This window comes from Tursiops truncatus, chromosome 3 (assembly GCF_011762595.2).
Source record: "Tursiops truncatus isolate mTurTru1 chromosome 3, mTurTru1.mat.Y, whole genome shotgun sequence".
NCBI lineage: Eukaryota > Metazoa > Chordata > Mammalia > Artiodactyla > Delphinidae > Tursiops > Tursiops truncatus.
In genome coordinates this window covers 125,935,412-125,958,146 of record NC_047036.1, presented here as the reverse complement: position 1 = coordinate 125,958,146, position 22,735 = coordinate 125,935,412, and the positions used below count along the sequence as shown (strand labels likewise).

At 55.9% G+C, this 22,735-nt stretch overlaps 1 protein-coding gene and 1 non-coding gene across 7 annotated transcripts; both read right to left on the bottom strand.

Annotated features, from left to right (window-relative positions):
* Window positions 1-1,101: 1,101 nt before the first annotated feature.
* SLC6A7 (solute carrier family 6 member 7) lies at window positions 1,102-21,175 on the bottom strand. Of its 6 annotated transcripts, XM_033853421.2 has the most exons (15): window positions 21,028-21,175; window positions 16,173-16,356; window positions 14,698-14,788; window positions 14,349-14,480; window positions 13,979-14,113; window positions 12,167-12,305; window positions 10,496-10,630; window positions 9,478-9,581; window positions 9,231-9,355; window positions 8,428-8,540; window positions 7,979-8,110; window positions 7,388-7,487; window positions 7,096-7,196; window positions 6,381-6,548; window positions 2,464-2,931 (listed from the first exon to the last, which is right to left on the bottom strand). In XM_033853421.2, the coding sequence occupies exons 1-15, from the start codon at window positions 21,058-21,060 to the stop codon at window positions 2,608-2,610; spliced, it is 2,016 nt and encodes a 671-aa protein (XP_033709312.1). In that variant the 5' UTR covers window positions 21,061-21,175; the 3' UTR covers window positions 2,464-2,607. The 6 variants fall into 6 exon arrangements, with proteins under 6 accessions (XP_033709314.1, XP_033709312.1, XP_033709311.1 ...); XM_033853423.2 differs by lacking the exon at window positions 14,698-14,788 and having other exon boundaries at window positions 1,102-2,638; window positions 13,979-14,213; XM_033853420.2 differs by lacking the exon at window positions 14,698-14,788 and having other exon boundaries at window positions 13,979-14,213.
* Window positions 4,473-4,635, bottom strand: LOC117312030 (U1 spliceosomal RNA). Its single transcript, XR_004526208.1, has one exon. It is a non-coding gene; the product is annotated as a U1 spliceosomal RNA (small nuclear RNA).
* Window positions 21,176-22,735: the final 1,560 nt, after the last annotated feature.

Genomic DNA, 22,735 nt, shown 5'->3' with positions numbered 1-22,735 from the left:
CTGGAGCAAGCCCGGAGAGCGCCTCCTTCCGGGCCAGAGGTGGCTGTGGGGGTGCTGAGAGGGCCGGGCGCCAGGGGCTTTGTGAGCAAGGCTGGAGCCCGCCCCCAGGGTGTGGGAAGAAGCATTGTGAACTGTGAAGGCCATTCCTGCATCCTCTGCAAATTAGCAAACCCATCTCTCTTCCCCCACCCAGAGCCCCAAACAAAGAGGGGGCAGGAGGGGGCCCTGGCCCTTTGTTAGGGGAAATTTATTAATATCCGAAGTATGCAGCAGCCCTTCCTCTCCACCCGCATTCAAAGCCTTTGCAAACACCTGGGCCTCGCATTTGAAAGGCACTGGGGCCCTTTTATATTGGCAAGGTCCTGCCAGGTGGGGGTGGGTAGAACCAGGAAATTCTTCCGGCCTGGGAAAGTCATGGCTCCTCCCAATTCTACTCTTGGAGCTCCAGCTGCAACTGCAGGTAAGGCTGGGAAAGAGCTGGGGAGGGAAGGAGGGCAGCTGGCCAGGGAAAGGAGATGGCTGACAGGCCCTGGTTTGTCCCCAGCTCTGCCTGTCTCTGCTGGGTAACCTTGAGCAGGTCTCTTCCCCTCTGTGGGCCTCGGTTTGTCCGTATGTATAATGGGAGACTAGGTGGTCTTTAAGGGCCTTCCTCATCTTCATCATCCTTCCTAAGCCCCACCCACCGACCACTGCCAAGGAGAAATGGCAAAGCTAGGGTCAGAAGCCAGGTGGGCCAGGAAAGGAGGCAGCTGAGCCTCAGTTCCCTTTATCTGTCTGATGGGAACCAGAAAGTTCTGTGCTGTCCCCCTCGTGGCTCTCAGCAGTAAGGAGACAGGGTAAGGAAGATGACTTCATTGGTGTTTATTAACAGAACACAGATGGGTTGGGGAAACACCAGCAGAGAGGGCACAGGGGTTGGCACAGATGCACCAGGCCACCCTGCCCCACTGGAGGATGCCATGTGCAAGGGACCTGATCAGGCGTTTTCTCACCCCACCCTCATCTCTCGGGGAAGGAGGGACCCCAGGGCAGCCCCTCCCAAGCCTGGGGATTGAAGATGCCAAGGTCTCTGGCTACAGGCCTGGGGTGCCGCCCGCCCTCTGCTCTCTGCCTCCACTCGGGTGTCCGTGCCCAGGGACCCGTGTGCTGAGGCAGAGTCGGCAGCACTGGGACCAGACAGCCATATGTGTGGACCACCTCCCAAGGCTCTTAGTGGCCTGGTCGTCCACAGCCAAGGCCCATTCCCCAGCAGTGCCTGGAGCTAGAGGAAACAGTGAGGGCCGCCAGGACAAGGGAGAAGGGAAGAGAGGGACCCCTCGTTCCCAGCTCCACAGTGCAGGTCGGGCACCTCCCTCCCTTCCCCGGTTCTAATCATGCCCAGGGCTCCCCACACTAGAGGGCATAGGGTCCAGAGAGGGAAGCTCTGGGGTCCTCCTTCTTTCCCTCCCTCCACCCTCCTAATACCCAAGCTCAGGCACTAGCCCCTCTGGTCTCTCCTCCGCAGGCTTCCCGCCTCTACCCCATCCCCTCTATTCCACCTTGCACGCTGAGCCAGAAGGATATTCTATCTAAAGCACATGATCCTGCAAATCCCCTGCCCACCCGCGTCCCTGGCTCACCCTCTCCAACGATCTGCATTCCCACTTGAATCCTGTTGTAAGCTGGTAACTTCTCCCACCACTCTCCCGCTCTCCTCACTCACTCACCCTTGGTCTCTCCCTAGGCTACCTCCTGGCCCCAGGGGAGGAGAAGGGGGCTATATTCTGACCCCCACACCTTGGCTGGATCAATGCCTTGGCCAGAGGCCCTCCCCACCCTGCCGTCCTCTTCCTCTCTCTCTCTCCAAACTTGCCCATCCTCCAGGGCCCTCAGGTCCCACCTCCTTCAGGAAACCTGGCCTGCACACGTGAACCCACAGGGATCTTTCTCCCACTTGACTTGATAACCCTTGATGCCCGGGGCCTCGTGGGCCTCGAGACAACCTGAGTGTCCTTGCCCAGCTCAAGATTCTGATTCGTTGAAGTGTATGGGGCAGGCTCCCCAAGAGAAGAGAAGGGACTGGGCCCTGAACAGAGATGAGAGGGTGGTCCCAGCTGCCACATGAGAAAGGGAGCTGGCCGGTCAGGAGGCCTGGGGTCCAGTCCCTTCTGTCGTGTGACCTTGGGCCTCAGTCTGTCCATCTGTGAAGTAAGGGCTGAGCTGGCTCATTTTCAGCTTTGAGTGTGTGCGTGTGCGGTTGCGTGTGCGTGTGCGTGTGTGTTGGGAGTAGACAGAGGTTTTAGGAGAGGCAGAGGCCACAAAAAGGGACTTGCTCTGGGGACCGGCATCACCATGGCAACCTCCCGCAGCCTCAGGCCTCTCAGAACCCCAGAGGGTGTGTGGCAACCCTTGGGAGCCGGCAGGGCCTCCTGTCTGCCTGCTTCCCATCTCACATCATGGATTCCTCCTCCTCTGCAATCTCTCGGTCCACCTCGATGGCTGTGTTCTCGAAGCTGGTGATGCCCCCGTACTTGCGCATGTGCACCATCAGTGGCTTGGGGGACTGGCTCCCGGCCAGCGTGGCCACGTACATGCCTGTCCGGTTCTCCTCCAGTGACGGGCCCCAATCTAGGGCTGGCCGGCTGGCCTGCTGGAGCCGCTGCAGCAGAGCAACCACAGGGCTGAGAACCAGGGCTCAGGGACTGCTTCCAGGGTCACCGGCAAAACACTTACCGCGTCACCTGGATTAGTCTGTGCAACAACCCGGGGAAAGGGCGGGGGCACTGTCACTTCCCCAAGGGAGTGAGTCACATGCCTGGGGAGAATTCTGCCCTGCCACTCACAAGTTGGGTGTCCTTTGGGCATGGAATTTAAGCTCTGCTTCCAGCATCTGTAACTTGGGAATCGTGATGCCTTCAAAGGGTGGTTAGGAAGGCACTGCTGAGCAGGGTGCTGGGAACAGAGTAAGGCCCAGTAAATGGTGGCTGTTGTTATGGTTACATGGCAGGCAGTCCAGGAGTCCACTCTGGGTCCCTCCCCTAAATGCTGAGTCCTGAAGAGCTGGGAGCTTTGGGGAGAGAGCCATGCACTGGGAAGATGGAGACAGAGTGGCCATGGTCAGTCTGACTCAGATGTCTGACCTTTCCCTCTCCAAGCTCCAGTTTCCATGGAAGGAGGGAGCTAAGGTGATGACTAAGCCTGGACATTCTAGGGTTCTGTCTTCCTCAGACCAAATTCCCAAAGCCCTCTGCCTGCCCTGCCGGGGAGAAGAGCCCCAGACCCTTCAATGAAGGGAGACAACCAACATTAAGTGGAGCCTCCTGGGTGTAGATTCCAAGGGAGATAATGTGTGCCATGCCCTTAGCGTGGGGCCTAGCACAGCTCTATACTCAAAGCACAGTGATGCCCATTAAAATGCATTGACAGTAATGTTACCCCACCACTCAGGAACCTGCCAAAGGCTTGTCATCTCACTTGGAATGAAATCCAAAGTGCTCTCATGGCCGCCACGTCCTGACCCCTGTCTACCTTCGTGATCTTGGTTCCCGCCACTCTCTCTCCACCTCCTCTGATCCAGTCTCGCTGACTTCAAACGTGCCGGCCCCTCCTGCCTCAGGGCCTTTGCACTGACTGTCCTTCTGCCTGGAATGCTCTCCCCTTAGACATCTAAACCAATCACCTTGGCGATTTCGTCAGGTCTCTGTCACCTCCTCAGAGAGGTCTCCCCTGGTCACCCTGGCCAGAACCCCGTCCTCCATCACTCTCTATTCCTGTGCTCTGGCCTCTGGCTTTGTTAGGTTTGGTTTTGTTTTTAAGTATTGCGCTTACCACTGCCTTCATGTGTTTGTTTGTTTATTGTCCGTCTCCCGCATTAAAATACAAGCTCCCTGAGTTTGAGGACTTAGATTTGTTTCCAGCTGCACACTAGTGCCTAAACCAAGGTTTCCCCACCTGAGAGCACCACTGACATCGTGGCCTAGGAGGTGTTCTGCACATCGAACCGTGTGTAGCAGGATCCCTGACCTCTAGATGCCAGTAGCATTCCCCCTCCAATCCCACCCTCTCAGGACAATCAAAAATGTCTCCAGACATTGCCAAGGGTCCCCTGAGGGCAAAATCACCCCAGGTTTTGAGGTGAGAACCCCCCAGCTTAGAACTGAGTACTCACCGGGTCCCAGCTCTGTGCTGAGTATGGGCTTATTTAATCCTTACACTATCCCTATGAGAGGAGTATTATTATTACCTCCACCCCCCCCACACAGATACTGTCTGAAAGTACGGTTCAGAGACATTAGTTAAGTTGGCCAAGGTCACACCGGTGGGAAGCGGTGGTGTGGCATTTGAACCCAGGCAGTCTTGACCCCATCCTGAACTTTAAAAATACCCTGCTTTTCTGCCTGTCACACAGTACTGACTTCATTGATGGCTTTTTTTCTTCTCACAGCAACCGTATGGGCAGTTATCACTATACTCATTTTTTTTTTTTTTTTTTTTAGGGGAAAGCACAAACGCAGTCCCCCACTGCTACAAATTCTGCAGTCGAGTTTCCCACGTTTGGGGAAATCGCAGGGATCAGCACATCCGGAGTGCAATGGATGAGCCGTGCACTGGAGAACCACCTTTGTGATCACGGTATCTCCCCTGACAGGTAAGGATCACTGTCCTAATTTTAAGGACTGAGAAAGCAAGGTTCAGAGAGGTGCGTTCACTTGCTTAGGGTCACAAAGCTGGCAAGTGGCAGACCCAGGATTCCGATCCTAGTGGGTCAGTGCTGGGAAGCTTGGTCTCTGAAGGTGGCACCCCTGAGCGGGGCAATGACTTCTCTGTGGGGCTCTGCGATCCCCCAACAACCTGTCCCCTCCGCCTGGCTGTGGGCAGCGGTGGCAGCAGGACAGGAGGGAGGCAAAGCAAGGCTTGGGAACCATGAGCTTCCTGGGAGCTGGAGCCCTCCTCCTTCCCTTCGCAGACACCCTGGCTCTCAACAAGGAGACAATTTTCCTTTAGCAGCACAGGTGGGGCTCCTGAGGTTCAGAAAAGGAAAGGGGTTTGCCTCAAAGTCATACAGCAGTTGGAGGCAGAGCAGTGGCTGGACTCCAGGACTCCCCTGGATCTGCGCAGTGTGACCACAGCCCACTTCTGCCAGGGAAGGGCTCTGAGCCTCCCTCCAGAAGCTGGAAGATGGGGCAAGGGACAGCCAAGGAACAGTGGAGGTATGTGAGGTAGGGGGGTGGGCAGTAGTGAGCTGGTTAGCAGGCTGGGGAGGGGTGGAGGGGCACAGGAGCCCTGATTTGTAGCCAATCTCACTGTTGTAATTATCCCCACACTTGTCAATTTCAAGCTCTCAATGGTTTAACAACTGGGTCAGCGTACTCCTGAATATTTAACAATTAGCTCTCATGAAGCAGTACTAGTGGCTCCAGCACACCTCTGATGGTGTGTGTGTGTGTCCCAAGGCCGTCTCTGGGCCCTGGCAGGCTCACTCAGCTCCACTCACTATGACAGCCTCTTGCCACCAGAGGACTCCACACCCACGGCCTCAGAAGTGGAGGGCTCAGACACGGATGTAGAGAACAAATGTATGGACACCAAGGAGGGAAAGTGGGGGGCGGGGGGTGGTGGTAGTGGGATGAATTGGGAGATTGGGATTGACGTATATACGCTAATAGGTATAAAATAGATAACTAATAAGAACCTGCTCTATAAAAAATAAATAAAATTAGATTAAAAAATTTTAAAAAAAGAAGTGGAGGGCTCAGTGTGCAGAGGGCACCTGAGGCTCAGAGAGGGGCGGAATCTCCAGCAGCTGCACAGCAACCCAGCATGTCCACTGGCCCACAAAGGGTCCCTATTCCCCTCTTCCGAGCCTGCAGAATCCCATACCAAACAGCTTGCACTCTGTATGCTTTCTGGGTCTCTCCACAAAGCCCTGGCCATGGGCAGGGCTCCCCGTCACCGGAGGAGGGTGACAGCCCACCCCTGGGGTCCTTCAATGTTGCCTCTGACCCTGAGTTCCACAGGGAAGCTAGCAACCTGAGTTCAAGTCCTGACCCCTGCCCAACTCACCATGGACCTTGGATAAGACCCTTGTCCTTTCAGGTTCCCCCAAGACACGTGGGCAGTGGCCAGTATCCGTGGTCTGTGCCCCTCCCTTGCCAGGGGCCCCAGGTGGTGGGAGGGGCCACAGGATAGGACTCTGGCCCCAGAGCCTGCCACAGACCAAGCAGATCTGAGCTGATTCATAGCCCAGGCTACTGGTTAGAAAAAAATGCTCTTCCCGGTTAAAAGAATCCTGCAGGCTCTGGAAAAGGTGCTGGAGCAGACGTTTTCTCTTCTGGAGGTTGGGCCCAGGGCAGGGCCACAGGTCAGGGGGCTGGGAGCAGGCAGGGGTGGGGCAGACTCACCTCCCAGAGCGAGCCTTCCTCTCGAAGCACAGCCACCAGCATGCCGGCTGGGATCATGAGGCAGGACAGCAGGCCCATCAGGATGCCCAGCAGCTCCGCCCAGGCTGGGAAGCGGTAGCTACCATATTCTGAGGGCTGGTACTTGACGATGCTATACACCAGCAGGGCCTGCAGGTGGGGGGCTCCCAGCATCAACGTGGGCCTCGGGCATGGCCCAGGGCTTGGGATAGCCCAGGTCTGAGCTACCTTAAAGCCTGAGATAGCTCAGCCCAGAACCACCCAGTTTCTGAGACAGCCCAGTCCTAAGCTGTACCAGAACCTAGATGGTCCATCTTTGGAGCCTTTGCAAGTCCTCAGACAGCCCTGCCCCAAGCTGACCCAACGCCAAGACCTGAGACAGCCCAGCTCTGAGGCGCCCTAATTCCTGAGGCGGCCTACCCCTGAGCTGCTCTGACCCCAGCCTTAAGCCTCTGAGGCCTGAGAAAGCCCCGCTCATTTTGCCAACCAAACGCAGGACCAGCCTCAGCACAGCTACAAAAGCTGGGGGCATCAAGGGGGAGGGGAGTAGACCAGGATCCCGGTGCCCGCCCCACCTCTCAGCCCTGACAGAGGCCCACTATGGGCCAGGGCAGTCCTACCAGACTGAACGCCCAGAGGGGCCCTGCTCTCAGCCCTGAGTCCCCAGCCAGCAGCCCTCCCTCCCACCCCCGGTTACCAGGAGCGTGGCCGGGGACAGGAACAGCCAGCAGGCCCTGAAGTAGAGGCCCGGCTTGAAGCCCAGCATCATGTGGATATCCCGGCAGAACCTCTGGATGCCTGCACAGGGGAGGGAGGAGCGTGGTCCCACCCGCAGCCCCACAAGCACCAGCAACCCCTCCTCCACTCCAGCTGCCCCCACCGGAAACCCTGGCCCTCGGGACCGGGAACCCAGTGCAGGGGGGCTCCAGGGTAGACTCCCACTCTCCCACGGTGGGGAGCCTGACTCCACCTCCCATGGCCCCTCTCACCATACACCCGGGTGACAGCGAGGCACGTGGTGATCACCGCCACCATTAGCCCGAAGCTGGCGCTGTAGTCGTCCAGAAGGACCAGCCAGTACATGCCCCCCTGGAACACAAGTCGCAGCTCTGGGGTCCCCTTATCCCAGCCTCTCTCCCTGATGCCACCCCTTCCCCAGGCAGGAAGTGAGCAGGAAGCAGCCAGACCGGCGGGGAGGGCAAGACGATGACAGCGTGACTGCTGTCTGCCTCCCGAGCCCTTTATACACATCATCTGATTTGAGTCTCACAGCAAGCCTAGATGTAGACCCCATTTTATCAGCGGGAAAACAGCCTCAGGGGAGTGAAACCACTTGTCCTGAGGTCCCTTAGCAAATGCAGGAGCGAGGCTTGAACCCAGGTCTTTCAGACTCCAAAGTCAGGACTCTGGGTCACAGGCCAAGCTGCCCCTGGGAGAGAGGGCCTGGGGTGGACTAGGTTCCTCCCAAGGAGGAAGAAGCAGGTAGTTCAGGGAGTGCTTGGCCTGGCCGCAGACAGTGCCGCAGGTGTCTGCCCCAGCCTTGCCCACCAGCTGCCCGCCCACCCCGCAGCGCCACTCACATCCGTGGTGAGGACCAGCCCCATCAGGTACATGGCCACACAGATGAGCCCTGAGAACACAGCCTTCTTGGGCCGCAGGTAATACGGGAACTCATCTGTAACAGCTGTCACAATGGTCTCCAGGAAGGCAAACTGGGGGGGGGAGAATGGGGGGGGTCAGAGTTCTTCCCCCCCCCACACACATACAAACACACACAGATACACATCTCACAGGCACAGATACACACACGCACACATACACACACAGGTAAACACATAGATAGACACATCACACAGATCCCCGTCACACACATGCCATACACACAGACACAATACACGAAGACATACACAGTCATGCATCTCACACACGCACAGACACACATAGAGATACACACATCACACACACATACACACGCACAGAGACACAGACACACACCACAAGGTGCACCCACTGGCGTGGAGCAGCTCACCTGGCTGTCCAAGCCAAGAGTCAGCAGCATGAAGAAGAAGAGGAAGGACCAGAAAGGCGATAGAGGCAGCATGGTCATGGCCTGTGGATAGACGACAAAGGCCAGGCCAGGGCCTGGGCCAAGGGCACACGGCGTCAGCAGTCTGGGGAACGCGGGGGTCCCAGATACGTACTCAGACGCACGTGGTCACTCACAGCCACTTGGGCACACTTGGTTCAGCCAGACCCAGAGACGTACACTCACTGCACACTTCCAACACTTTCTTAATTTTTAGGATACAGGCCAGCACACTGTCGGTGCTCCATAAACACAGGTTGATAAAATAAATTAATTAATAATGAGTGCACGAGAAAACGCAAGACCAAATAGAAAACCTCATTTGAATACACTTATGTACACAATCATTTGCACAAACAGTTCCATGAACACACATACTCAGACACTCCCATTGGCACAAGACACTGATTCACATCATTCAAACCCTCAGTTAACTTGCACAGCCATCTGCACACAGGTTGTGACTCATCTGGACAAGCAAGGCAAGTTCCTAAGATGCGGCAAAACAAGACAATCTCCTACAGAAAGTCACTTATCTCCAGACACAGGTTGACACATACTCATTTGTACATTCATCCCTTTGCTCTAGGACACCCAGAGAGCAGCTAAGACACGTTCATTCGTGTGCACGCACACGCACGTGACATACCCATCCACAACCTTGCTGGGCCACATGTATGTTAACTTGCCCAGCCCAGCTGTCCCCGACACACCCTCCACCCACCAGGGCTGGGCAGCCTGCTCACCTGCTTTGGCTACTTGGTCCACAGGCACACCCAGCTCCTGAGACATGTAGCCCAGCACGGAGAAGATGGCAAAGCCAGCCAGGATGCTGGTGATGGCGTTGCCCAGGGTGACGATGAAGGTGTCTCTGCCGGGAGAAGTCCAGGCACAGGCCAGGGTGAGCGGGCCACGCCTTCACCCACGAGGCCCTCCCCAGCCAGCCACTCTCCTCCCCACTCCAGCCCCTGGGATCTGGGAGGCAGCCCTGACCTATAGATGTTCTGGTGAAACGTGTTGTAGGATGCAAAGGTGAGGAGCCCCCCGAAGCCCACACCCAGGGAGTAGAAGATCTGAAGAGCAGCTTCGATCCACACCTGTGGCAGGAAAGGATGCAGATGGAGGCCAGAGAGAAGGGGCTGGCACACCATGGTGTCCAGAGGAGGAAGGAGGTGGGGCAAGAGCCAGTCGACAGGTCCAGGGATGCTGTGGTGAAGAGCCTGGCTCACGAGTGACACCGGCAGGAAGTAAGCCCTGCTCCAACACTTACACTGCAGGACCTGGGCAAATCCCTTCCCCTCTCTGGGCCTCAGTTTCCCCATCCAGGATCTAGGAGATACTCTCTAAGCTTGGTCCGGTTTTGAAGGAAGTAGTGCCTCGTGTAAATTTTCAGTAGATGCCTACTGACAATAAGCCCCTGGAACCCCTTTACTTCCTCCCTAGAGTTGGAGGGACCTGAATTGGAATCCCAGCCCTACCATTTTTTATCTGTGTAACCTGGCCAGGCCACATCACCTCTCCAGGCCTCAGGACCCTTGTCTGTACTGAGGGGATAGGAACAGGACCTCCCTCGTAGGGTGGTGGTAAGGATTCTGTAACTACATACATGCAAAGTGCTAGAGCAGGGCCAGGCACAGTCATCCACCAACAATAAGAAACGTTAGGTGTCAGGACCATTGCTGTTTCTATTATTATTACAATGCCCTCCTTGGGGTTTGGAGTCAGACAGATCAGGGTGGAAATCCCAACTCTCCCACCCCCTAGTCGTGTGACCTTAAGCGTATCACCAACACTGGTGATACGCCTCAGCTTCTTCATCTGTAAAATGAGAGAATAATGCCTACTGCATAGGATTGTGAATAATAATCAAGGAAAGTGCCAAGCACAGCGCCTGGTACACGGGGCTCCCCATGTGGAAGGTTCTTCCCCCCACCCCCTCTTTTCCCAGGGAGCCCTCTTTCCTCTCCCCAGCCTGACTCTTCCCTCTGCATGCAGGCTTTGAGGGCCTCACCTTGGAAGACAACAGGTGGTGGAACTGAGGGGTGAGATAGAACTGGATGCCCTTCCAGGCCCCTGGGAGGGTGACTCCACGGACCAGCAGCATGAGCAGGATGAGGTAGGGGAACGTGGCCGTGAAATACACCACCTGAGAGACAGTAAGGGGGGTGACCTTCTCTCTCCTTTGCTCCTCTCAGAAATCCCCACCTGGGCTTCCCTGGTGGCGCAGTGGTTGAGAATCCGCCTGCCGATGCAGGGGACACGGGTTTGTGCCCCGGTCCGGGAAGATCCCACGTGCCGCGGAGCGGCTGGGCCCGTGAGCCATGGCCGCTGAGCCTGCGCGTCCGGAGCCTGTGCTCCGCAATGGGAGAGGCCACAGCAGTGAGAGGCCCGCGTACCGCAAAAAAAAAAAAAAGAAATCCCCACCTTACTAACTCACCTATGCAGCCTAAGCTGGGAGCAGTCCCTCACTCCCTCCACACATCACTGCTTTCCAAGGCTGTTCCCAACCATCCACTCTCTCTAGCTCCACTGCACCCTGGTCCAGGCCCCCTGCAAACCCAGCCTGCGTGGTCATCAGACGCTGGACATACCCAAACTCCCCTCTGCCCCGTCTGTGCCTGTTCCCAGACCTCCAGCCTCGCCCTCAGCAAACACCATCAAGTCTCCAGCCTCGCTGCCTCGGCTTGCACCACGATGACCTCTCCTGGCTTTCTAATGGTCTCTACACTGTCTTTCTAATCTTTCTTTTAGTGGTTCTCTTCCTCGTGGACAATGTCTCCCAGCCCTTTGCAGAGGGACAAGTTCTAATTTATAAATGATTGATTAAACCGCTCAGAAGGTTTCCAAGTCCTTCCTTCCCTTCATAACCTAAAGGAAGTTCCAAGTCCTTCCTTCCCTTCATAACCTAAAACGGGCGTCTGCGGCTTTGTCTTCCCAGCATCTAGCTGGCCTTCTTCAGATAACAGTCGCCTGACTTTCCCACCTGGCGCTGACTCCATTCCCAGCCCCAGCCAAGCTGAGCACTCCACCCTCCTGCCCACGGTGACTGGTTCAGGGATGGCTATCAGACCTATGTATCCAGTGAGACTCAGTTCTAGGATTTTTGAAACTTGGGACAAGGGAGAATACTAAGCAGGTAAGATGTAAGCCTAGAGCTGCTAGGGGCAACCTCATGAAAAACGTAGCCTGAGAAGGAAGCCAATCTGGAGGAAAGTACTGCTGAGACACCAAGAGAACGACATTCCTGATAACTCCAACTGAACCTCTAGATCCAGCCATGCCTGAAGCAGACCCTCTAGACTTTCCAATTGAGTGTGACAACTGGGTGTTCTCGTGCTTGCATTTCAAAGAGCCGTCACTCATACCCACCCTCCAAGCACTCAATGAACACTTGCTGAGGTTCTTCAAAGCGCCAAGCACTAGGTTAGGAAAGAAGCTTGAATAACAGATAGGTCCCGCTCTCGGCGTGTTTCTAGTCTAGCGAGCCAGCCTAGCCACCATCCAGGCTCACCCCCACATCTTCCTTCAGGCAGTGCCTCCCTCCCCCAGTCTCAATGCACTCTCCCTCCCCCTCTTCCCAGTTGAAGTCCATCCATCCTCTCAGGCTCAGTCCACACCCTGCCTCCTCAGGAAGACCTCACCCTTCCCAGCCTCTCAAGCCTCCAGGGCCTCCCAGCTTCACCTTGCCCGAGGACTTCACACCCTTGAGGATACAGAGGAACACGATGACCCAGGCAAGCAGCAGGCAAAGGCAGAGGTTCCAGCGGATCTGCCCAGGACTTCCGATGCCCCGGCTGCCTTGGATGTGGAGGACGTAGCGGCTGTGGGAGACAAGGTCTGAATGTCCTCTGGTGACCCTGCCACGTTCCACAGACATGGAGTAAAGCTGTGGCCGGCCTGCGAGACTATCCTGGCTTTTTTCTATTTGATTCCTCTCCATCCTTCTCTGACCAGCTCAGCAGCCACGAGGTGGGCTTCTACAGACCCCATCACGCAGGCTGCTTTCCTCTTCAATTTCCATCTGGGTCTGGCTAATGGGAGGCAACAGCAGGAGACTGGATGATGGGTTGGGGTATTTGCACACACATGTGTACACACGTACACGCATACATGCACGCACACCATCAGAGGGTCTGGCTGTGACTGCCTTCTTCTATAGCACAGCTTTTGTTGGGCAGCCCTTCCTCCAAGGCTTCAAATTTTCCCTGGTTCCGGTAACACTGCCTCCTTGCCTCAGGGGTGGTATGGCTGTCCCTCTTGCTGGTGCCTCATCTTTCCATGTGGATCCCCTCTGTAAAGTCCCTCCACTCACTCAGCTCCCTTCAGCCCTATGAGACTGCCAATCGGCTTCCTGCCTGCTCCCCCCAACTGATGCAGTGGGCCATGGCGTTGCCATGGAGACCCCTGGCCGCTGCCAGTGACCATGTCATGTTCTTTGGCTTTTAGCTGCAGACCCAAGCCCTTCCCCACTGGTCAGACATACTCCTCAGCAGGTGCAGACACTTTGGATGGACTTTAAATGGGTAAACGGATGGACCATGTAATATGTGTGGGTTGGAGATTAAAACATTTCAAGACATGCGGCTCATTTGGGGGAAGATTCCTAAGAGTAGCCTTTTGCTACTAGGTAAAGGGTTGGGGGTATCTGGTCTGTGTCCTCTGGTTAACCAATGGTCCCTACCTAGGAACAAGGCTACTCTGGAATGTTCCAGAACAAGATCAGGGATCAGGAGGCCTTGGTTCCAGTACTGCCTCTGCCAGTAGGTACTGAGCAAGCCTCTGGGCCTTGTTTTCTCAGCTATAAAGTGGGACTTTGGGACAGGCCAATGGGCAGCGATGCCCTTTTGATACCCGCCATTCACAGGGGCTTGCAGTGTGCCTGGCACTGTGTTAAGGGTTTTACCTGCATTACCTGCATCATTCGCATAGCAACCCCTTACTCTCTCCTACAGTCTTCTTTCTCCTGTTAGACTAACCTGAGATGGTCCTGTAGGATCATGGCCTCTGCTAAGTGCCTTACCCACTAGGACAGTCGGTACTCAATAAATACAGACTGAAAGAACGAATGAGTGAGTGACTGACTGATACCATCCTATGAAGCAGGGACTCTTATTACCCCCTTGAGCAGAGGAGGAAACTGAGGCTGCAAAAGTTGACGAGTACTGTTACCGTCGGCATCATTGCCATCAGCTAGCACTTACTGGGCACTCACAGTCCACCAGGCTGGGCAGCACAATTTATAAGCTTTCTTTCCTTGAATCCTCACAGTAACCTTCCAATACTATTAGCACACCCACTTCCAAGATAAAGCAAAAGAAACTGTTCACGGTCACACAGCTGGCCAGGTGAAGAGCTGGGATTAGAACCCAGGGTCCACCTAACACGAGCACCTGAGCTTGGCCTTTGAGGTGCGTATGCTGAGCCCCTTGGGGACACGGGCACACTGATGCCTTCTGTCCCTCCCTGACCGTTGCTGGGCCGGCGGGGGCCTGACCTCCAGTACTCCTCGCTGGGGCTGACGGTGCTGGTGAGGTTGAGGGGCAGGGCCCCGTTGCCGTCCTTGGAGGCTCTGTGCTCGAGGCAGAGGTCCGTGTTCCACCAGTTGCCACAGTGCTCCCAGGGCAGGTTGCTGGTGAGGGAGGCGAAGAGGTAGAAGAGGACGTAGGCGATGATCATGTTGTAGTAGATGGCCACCAGGCCCACGATGAGCAGCATGGCCGCGCCGGCACCTGGGCGGGGGAGCGGGTGGCCTTCAGGCCAAGGAAGCCGTCCCCTTTCTGGGTTTCACCTCCCTCTCTGCCTACAGGTTGTGGCGGGAACCTCCCCGCCTCCCTCAGGCTCAGAGCACCCCACTGAAGCCTCACCTTTGAAGAGGGGGCTGATTTTCCAGACAGCCAGGGGTCCCAGGCTGGAGAACTGGCCCAGAGAGAGCTCGAGGAAGAAGAGGGGGATGCCGCAGATGGCCAGCATGAGGAAGTAGGGCACAAGGAAGGCGCCTGCGAGGAGGAGAAGGGAGGGCGGGGAGGGTCTGGGGCTGGACCCCCCCTAAAGCCCAGCTCGAGCCCCGCCCCACCCCTCCCCTGACTGGCAGACACCACCACTTCTCACGTGGATTAGGGCTGGGCACTACAAGACTGTCTTCTCTTATGCTAGGAGATCACTGAGGGCCAAGGGGTCGGGGTGGGGGGGGCGGGGGGGGCGGGATTTACTCACCTCTTTAGCCCCAGTGCCCAGGCCAGGACTGGGCTCAAAGCAGACATTGAGTGAATGAATGAACAAATGAGTGAATGAATAAGTGCATTCCCTGCCAGAGGAAGTACAAACCGTCAGTACAGAAATCGATGCCCTGCAGAACATGGCTCCAGTCTACTGCCCCTCCCCTCTCCCCAGCCCCACCTCAGGGGCTTGTGGCTGCCTCCTGTGGTCCCGTGTGCCCAGCATCCCTTCCCCTTTTCTTCTCATGTCAGCAGCCAGCTCCTTTACAGGACTGCCCACCACCATATGGCTCTGGAAGTGCTGCCAGTTACACCAGCCAACCCCTGCCCACCCCTTCCTGGGCACATATCCCAAGGCAGGCCAATTAGATACCTTCCCTGCAATTCTATATAGATTCATTCAGAGAGAGCAGTGCTGGGAAGGAAGTCATTCCAGAGCTGTCTGTGGCCACCCCCGACCCACCTGTAAGGAGGAAGCCTGGTCCAGGGAAAAAGGAGGTCAGCACACAGAGAGGGAAGAAGCATCAGAACCAGGGAGAGGGAGGACAGAGACAACTATGGACATCCCTGAGTTCCTGGAGCTTTGGAGGTCAGCACTCGTCCCACACTTCCCAGTCATCCCAAGTCATCTCGTCCTTGCTTCATCTAGTTCTACTTGGATTTCTGTCGCTCTGCCAATATGCGCTTCTTTAAGGAGTTTGGTAGAGTTGGGAGGAGACACAGTGCTGGTGGGAGCACATTGGCTCTGGAGACGATAGCCCTGGGGTGGAATGTTGGATCCCCACCGTGTGACCTTGGGCAAGGAACTTGGCCTCTCCAAGCACTGCGGCCTCATCAAGACGGTGCCTACCCAGGTGGTTGTCATCAGGGTTAAATGAGACAGGCCTGGAGAGCACTGAGCCTGGGGCCTGGCCGAGGGTGAGTGCTAACCCCAGCTATTGTTAATGAGACTTAGAACAGCCACTTGATGGAGAGGCAGGGACAGAGAATTTGTTTAAGATGAAAGAGATGCTGGGTTTGCAGCGTGAATGGAAGGAACAAGAGAGGAGGCTAGATCGAAGATTCAAGAGCAGGAATGACTGATCAAAGGAGCGAGGTTCCGGAGGAGGTGAGGTGGGAGAGAGGTGTCGAGGAGAAGACAGAGCACAGTGATCACTGACAGGCACACACAGCCCTTCATCACCAAGCAGAGGCAGCCCCCTCTGCCCATCACTCACGGCCCAGGAAGCGCCAGGGCTTGTCAAGAGAACCGAGTGTGTATCCATGCTGGGGATGAGACAGGAAGGAGGGGACTGGGAGAGGAAAAGGGACACGGCAGGGTGAGCTCCCCCTTCCAGCCCCAGGTCACTGCTTTCAACTAATTCAGCCCAAGGTCACATAGGAGACAGTGGCCAAGGCCACTTAACACCTCACTCCACCCTGAGCCTTGGCCCACTGGACTAGATGCCCCTCATGCAGGCATCAGGCCCATACCTCCTCCGTTGGTGTAGGCTCGATAGGGGAAACGCCAGACGTTCCCCAGGCCTACACAGTAGCCGATGCAGGACAGCAGGAAGTCCAGCTTGCCTGTCCAGTTCCCCCGGTCTGCGGCAAAGTCCACGTCCAGGTCTACATTGCCCTGGTCGCTGGGGGTCATCAGCAGGTCTGGGGTGATGGGCTGCCAGTAAGAGAGACCAAAGGGGTGAGGGAGAAGGTGAGGCCAGGTTGAACTGGAACCCCCAAAATAAGAATATGGAATCAAACAGGGCTAAGTGCCAAGAACGCTATTGGTTCAGATAATCAACCACTCTCACCTGGGCTGACAGGTTAGTAGGCAGGAGCTCCTTGGGGTTTCAGGGGACTACAGACTTTTGAGACTAGCAGGGTGGCTCAGGCACTAAGAAAGCCACCTTGATCTTAGTTTGGCTAACACAGGGGTCCAATGAAGGGATGGTCCTATTTGATGACGACGACGATGACGATCTTAAAAACAGTTACTGTGTGTGAGCACTTACCACGCACTCGCTGCACTAAACATTTCACTCACATTACCTGATTTCATTCCCAGAACAACTCTATGAGCTAAGTACTCATCTGAGGGAAACTGAGGCTCAAAGAGGTATGATGACACACCCACAGTTTTCGCAAGGCTGGCTAGTGGGAGAACTAGGTTTCCGGCCCAGAGCTTCCTGATGCTGGAGCCCAGGTCTTCAACCACCCAGTGCTGGGGTTCTGCTACTCCATTCTGGGCACCATATTTTAAGAAAGACAGTGGCAGTTTGGAGCATGTGCAGCTGACTAGATTGGAGTGTATTCAGGAAAGGCAGTTACAGGAGGACAAGAGGAAGAATTGGGACCCTTAGCATAGAAAGGACGGGGCATGGAGAGAATGTGGGCTCCCCTGGGCTTAGATTTATGCTGTGTGGCTCAAGAAGGCTTACTGAGGACTGTGAATTTTAGCTCACAAGCAGGAAGAAGCTACTGAAGCCCCAGTCTGCCTCAGAAAGTTGTAATCTTCCTGTCTCTGGAGGAAAGATGCATGCACAGAGGGGAATGGCAACCAGCTGTCCCTAAAGTCCCCTCCTGTGATTTAAGGAGGGCAGGGAAGCCCACTGGGCATTCTCACTTCAGGCTGGGGCTGGGCGATGGAGGCCTTCCTACAGGTGCTTGGAACCCTGGCCCGAGAGATGAGTTAGTGTGTCCATGAGCTGTCCAGGCTTAGGGCCAGGAAGGAAGCCCAACGTTACCAGGATGACTATCTAAAATTCAGACAGCAGTTCCCAGAAGTGACTCCAGGAATGGGGCAGGAGAAAGGGGCAGCTACACCTTTTCTGCTTGCCTCTGAAAGCCATGCCCCATGGCAGAGGAGGACGGAGCTGCAAAGAAGGCCCATTATCAAATAATGTTCATGGTTTTCAGAGAGGAGAAAGGACGCTCCTGCTTCCTGCTGAGGAACAGCGGGGAAACAGTGATTCCACTGGACTGGGCGTCAGGAGACCACGATTCTCATCCCAGGTCTGTGCCAATTCACTGTGCAACTTTAGGAAAGACTCTTTTGAGCCTTGGTTTCCCCATAGGGACACTGAGGGGATTGGATAGATCACTAATTCCAAAAACACATCACTTGAAATGTTTGTAGATGTTGGGTGGAACAAAGGATTCTTGAATTTAAAAGTTTGGGGAAAGCTGGGTTATCACAAGGTAAAACAGGTTGCTTTGCTGCAGGACTTGTCAGATCCTTTAATGGACCAATATGCACTGTGACTCTCCAAGTAGAGACTAGAACAGACAGTATTCTCCAAGTCTACTTAAGAAAAGGGTCTCAAGGAGCTAGCATGTCAGGATATACTTGGCAGAAATGCAAGTCTAGATAATCTTTAGCTAATAGTCTTCTGGCTCTGATGATCTGTGAGGCAAGATTCATCAAGGAGACTTCACCACAGTGCTCGAGGACCAGATCAGATCCCAGCACAGGGACTCAGCAAATAGCTACTACCCAATTTGCTTTATCCCCTAAAATTGCCCTTCCTGGCACCAGCTCAAGTAGGTGTCTACACACAAATCAGGTGACAGAGGAAACCTTGCTGGGGACTGAGGATGGTGAAAGGAGAGTCCGAGTGTCACAGGACTGGAGGTGCCTGGCTGCAACGACACGGTTAGGGCAACGGGCTCAGGTGGCAGAAATGTGGTAACGGCATTGGGCTCTCAGTGATAGTGACAGCCATGGTGGTGATCCCGCCTGAGGCTGGCTATTGGCCAGAGGGGCAGTGGTGATGGGGGCAGCCTGGCATGATTACGGGTGATGTTGACAATGATGAAGAGCATGAAAAAGCTGCTTTTCAAGTAACTGGGCTCCAGGGGTTGAAACAATTATGTTGCTGGTGGTTCTTTAGCTGTGACCTCAAACATGCTGGGGTGAGGATAGCAGCAGCTCCTTGATCTGTATGAAACCCACCCCTTCCCTCGGGTGCCCCTTTCCCCAAGTCTTCCTCTCCAGCTGCGTGAGCATCAGCCCTCTGGAACCACTCCCTCCCAGGTGAACTCCAAGAGGGACGGGGTAGCAGCCAGTTGACACTGGCCCCTAGTATTGGGTGAGGAGGCAGACCTGTCACCCTGTGACCCCCCCACCTCAGGCCAGCTGGCAGGAGGCCCTGATAATGAGGTTCCTCTGATCCCTCCTGAGAAGTTGCTGCCCTTTGTACGTTCACAGAGCAGTCCCGGCTCTCTGTTTCCATGGTGACAAGAGTTCCAAGAGCAGGATGCTGCCAGCTCTTCCGTCCCCTCCTCCCCCAATCAGAGGGAAGCCTGCTCCTGCAGGAACAGGGGATGGGGTCCTCCAAAGCTGAGCCAGTCCAAAGCCCACGTGGAGCCTCCAACCCCACCACGCGGTAAATCCCAGGAGGCTGGCACAGAGAGGACAGAACTAACTGAGAGACCGAGAAAAGCAACAAGATCAGCGGGGTAGGGCTGGGAGCTGGATGAGTTGCTTCACACTTCTGCCTGGGTGTGAGGCTCCCACCCCTGATCCCCCCACTCTCCACCCAGAGTCACACAGGCACACACATCTGAGTTTGCCAGACCACACCCCCTCTTTTAGGGGCCAACAGAGGTAGGTCACCAGCAGTGTCGGGGCTGAGAGAGGTACGACTTCCCAAGCCAAGGCTTTCATACCTCCTTCAGGATGAGAGAGACAGTAGGAATCTGGAGTCTGACTTCATTATTGTGCAGATCAGGAAAGTGAGTTTCAGAGGAGAAGGGGCGAGCCCAAGGTCAAACAGCAAGTTAAGGGCAGAGCAAAGCCAGGACTCAGACCCCTGACCCTAAGTCCCGTGCTCATCTCTGAATAACGCTGCCATAGCTGACGCCTCCTCACTCCCCGACCCCCTTCTCCTGGAGACCAAGGGAGGGGACACTGAGGCCAGGGGTCCCACCCCTACCCTGCTGGCCCTAGGTGGTTCAGCCCACCTTCGGGAAAGCAGTAACCTGCACCCCTCAGTTTCCTTGTCTATAAATTGGGGATAATAAGACTTAGGGCCCAGGATTGTTGGAGGATTACTTGAGATCAGGCTTCATACAACATGGCTATTTACATAATGAGTAGCCCTGTGCCAGTGAGGGGCGGGGGCTCTTGTGAGAAGAGAGAGGAAGGAGGAGAGAGTAGGATGGAAAAGAACAGGGGCTGGACTCAAGAAGACCCAAAAGACCCACAAATGACCCCAGCAAGTCACTTATGTCAGGAAACAAAAAGGACCCACTTAGCACAGTGGTTCCACGCTCAGCTGCCCAAGGGCAGAGAGCTTGAACGAGTGTATGGTGGCGGTGGGTCTTGCGGGAGAGGGGACCGTCCACCACACCAGCAGCTGGGAGTTCACAGTATCCACCCCCCTGGACTGTGGGGCCTGCTTTGGTGCCGCACGCTGGGGATGGACCAGTGATGGTCCAGGCTAGAACACAGACTTGCCCCAAGTCACAGGGTAAGCGGCACCTGTAGAAACAGTACCCAGGCGTTCTGACTCCTTGGCTAAGACTGGTACTCTTAAGCCAAAAGCTAGAAAACTTCCCCCGAGACTCTCCCTCCCCACATACATGTGACTTGGCTGGCAGGTCCAATCCCACAGGACAAGGTGGGGCGGGGCTGAGGTCTGGGCCCAGGGCTCCAGGAACACATAGACTTGGCTTTTTCTCTCATGCCAGCTTCCACCCCACCTCCACAGCCCTTGGGTCTCCCATTTCCTCCCTACTTGTCTTTGCCTCCCTCTTGCCCTGCTGAGGGGCAGCCTGGGGTCTTATCAGGGAAGCCAAAGCTGCCAGGAGAATGAAGGGGGTGGGGAGGAAGCAGGAGGTGGGCACTGCAGGGCAGGAGCGCTGGTAGGAAACCAGGGCGCAGCTGCTGGCTCACGGAGGCTGCTTCAGCGCGGAGTGCACAGGTGAGGACCTGCTCCAAGCCCCCACCCCCGACCAGTCCTGCTCAAGGCTGTCTCAGCTATTCTAACATCTCCCACCCCCCCAGATCAGCCCCTGGGGGAAATGGACCCGGGTCCTGGGGAGGGGCGGGTGCCTGGCCCCAGCACCCCTACCTCGTGCCTCCTGTGGCTTGAGACACCTGTTCGCAGGACCTGGCCCAGTGAACCCCAGGCCCCATCGCACTGCATCCAGATCCCCAGAAGGGGAAGGCCACTCTCCACCCCGTGCAGGCTGTGACCCCTCCCCTCCCTGCAATCCAGCTCTGCCGGCCTCCTCCGGAGCCCTGAGCCGGTTGCAGGTGCCCTCTCCCACCCTCCCAGGGGGCTCGAGAGGGGGCGGGCCTCCGCACCCCTCCCTCAGGTGCGCCCCTGCCCTCGTGCCCTACCTTGCTGAGGTGAGCTCCCTGGAGCTTCTTCATCTTGGAGGGCGGGTCTCTGGGGCTTCCCGGCTGGGCTTTTCCCGAGCGCAGAGAGCGAGCGAGGGAGCAAGAGATCTCGCTGCCGCCCGGCTGCCGCGCCCTGTCCTCCGCGACTCCCGCGCACCGGCTGGGGAGCCGCGGGCGCAGGCGCTGCCGTCCGTGGGCTGCCGGGCGCTGCCTCTCCCTGCGCAGCGCCCTAGGCTGGGGAGGGGTGCACCGCTGCGTCCGCGTAGACAGACGGGCTGACTGACTGACAGCAGGGGGATGCGCGCCCCCGCACGCAGAGCTGCCGATTGGAGGGGCCCGAGCGCGTGGGGAGGGGGGTCCGCAAAGGAAACCCTCAGAGGTCTCCAGGCCTCCGCCACCGTCCCCTGCGTGACCTTGGGCAAGTAACCTGCCCTCTCTGGGCCTCCCTTTCCCTAGCTGGGCAATGAGGGAGGCAGGCCATGCACATGGACAGTAACAGCCCTGCCTTGGGTTCCAGCATCTCTGTACCTCCTCTTTGTCCTGTGACCCTGCCCACGTTACTTAAACTCCCTGTGCTGCCATTCTCTGTCTAGAAAGTGGGGACAAGAATCTTACCTCCCTTATAAGGATGTGAGGAATCCAGGAAGGTTGTGCATAGAAAACATTTAGCACAGAGCCTGGCACATCATAGGAGCTCAGTTAACATGTATGGACCCACTGTGTGTTGTCCACTCTTGCCAACAAATGAACAGCCGATAGTCAGATATTTATTAAATCACCCAAGCTACCAATACTTACTGAGCACCTAAAGTGTGCCGGATCCTGGGCTAGGTCTTATTTTTCTCAACACAGTGACCTGGAGAAGATGTTATTATCCCTGTTTTACAGAAGAGGAAACCAAAGCACAGAGAGGTTGAGTCACTCACTCAAGGTCACAGAGCTAGCGAGTGACACTAGTGACAGAGTCAGGCTCATGGACCTTCCGGGCCAGCAGTGGTGCCGAACAGGCCTGTTTCCTTGGGATGAAAGTGAAACAGGGAATTTGGGGTGAGGAGGAGGGACAGGGCAAGTACCACTGTATGGTTGTGATGGTTCGTGACTTAGATCCTGTCCACCCGCAGTATGACCGAATGTTAACGGTTTCCTGTCTGTAAAGTGGGCCATCCGCCAATTGGGGCCTGGCTAACCTCTCAGAGTGTTGTAAGGGTACAGTGAGCCCGCAGCTAGGATGGGAAATTATTAGCTAGAGTGATCATATGCGTTGGTTTGTGGAACTGAACGAGTATTTGCTAGTGGGCCCAGCATATACATTACAAATCATGCTCCTTTCACTCTCAGAAGTGTCCCAGTTCAGACACTCATAGCATTGTCCTACCAGCAGCCAACATGGGGAGGCCTTTGGGGAGAATGTGATCGAGTGTCTGCTGCCCCTCCCATCCCTGGAGCAGGAGGCAGGAAGGCTCTAAATCAGAGCACAGGCTTGGATAAAGGGCCTGGCTGGGTCCCAGGCCCACCTCTCCTCCCCAGGTCCCACCTAGCTGCTCCTTCCTTTAAGCCTGGCCTCACAGGGCAGGCAGGGACTCTCCAGACCCAGGAGGAAGGAGCCCCTTGGCCATGAATGTAAACGGAAGGGGCGTTCATTGAGCCCTACTGTGTGCATTAGATGAGCTCATATCCAGTATCTAAGTTTTAGCTCTTTCCAGCAGCT

What these genes read in the sequence shown, in the direction of transcription:
- SLC6A7 (XM_033853420.2), bottom strand. Translation starts at nt 21,060, where the DNA reads ATGAAGAAGCTCCAGGGAGCTCACCTCAGCAAG. An exon ending in CTCTTGGCTTGGACAGCCAG is followed by an intron (nt 8,111 to 8,427) that starts GTGAGCTGCTCC and finishes TCCCCCCCCCAG; the next exon opens with TTTGCCTTCCTGGAGACCAT. An exon ending in AGGAAGGCTCGCTCTGGGAG is followed by an intron (nt 2,932 to 6,380) that starts GTGAGTCTGCCC and finishes CTCTGTTCCCAG; the next exon opens with CACCCTGCTCAGCAGTGCCT.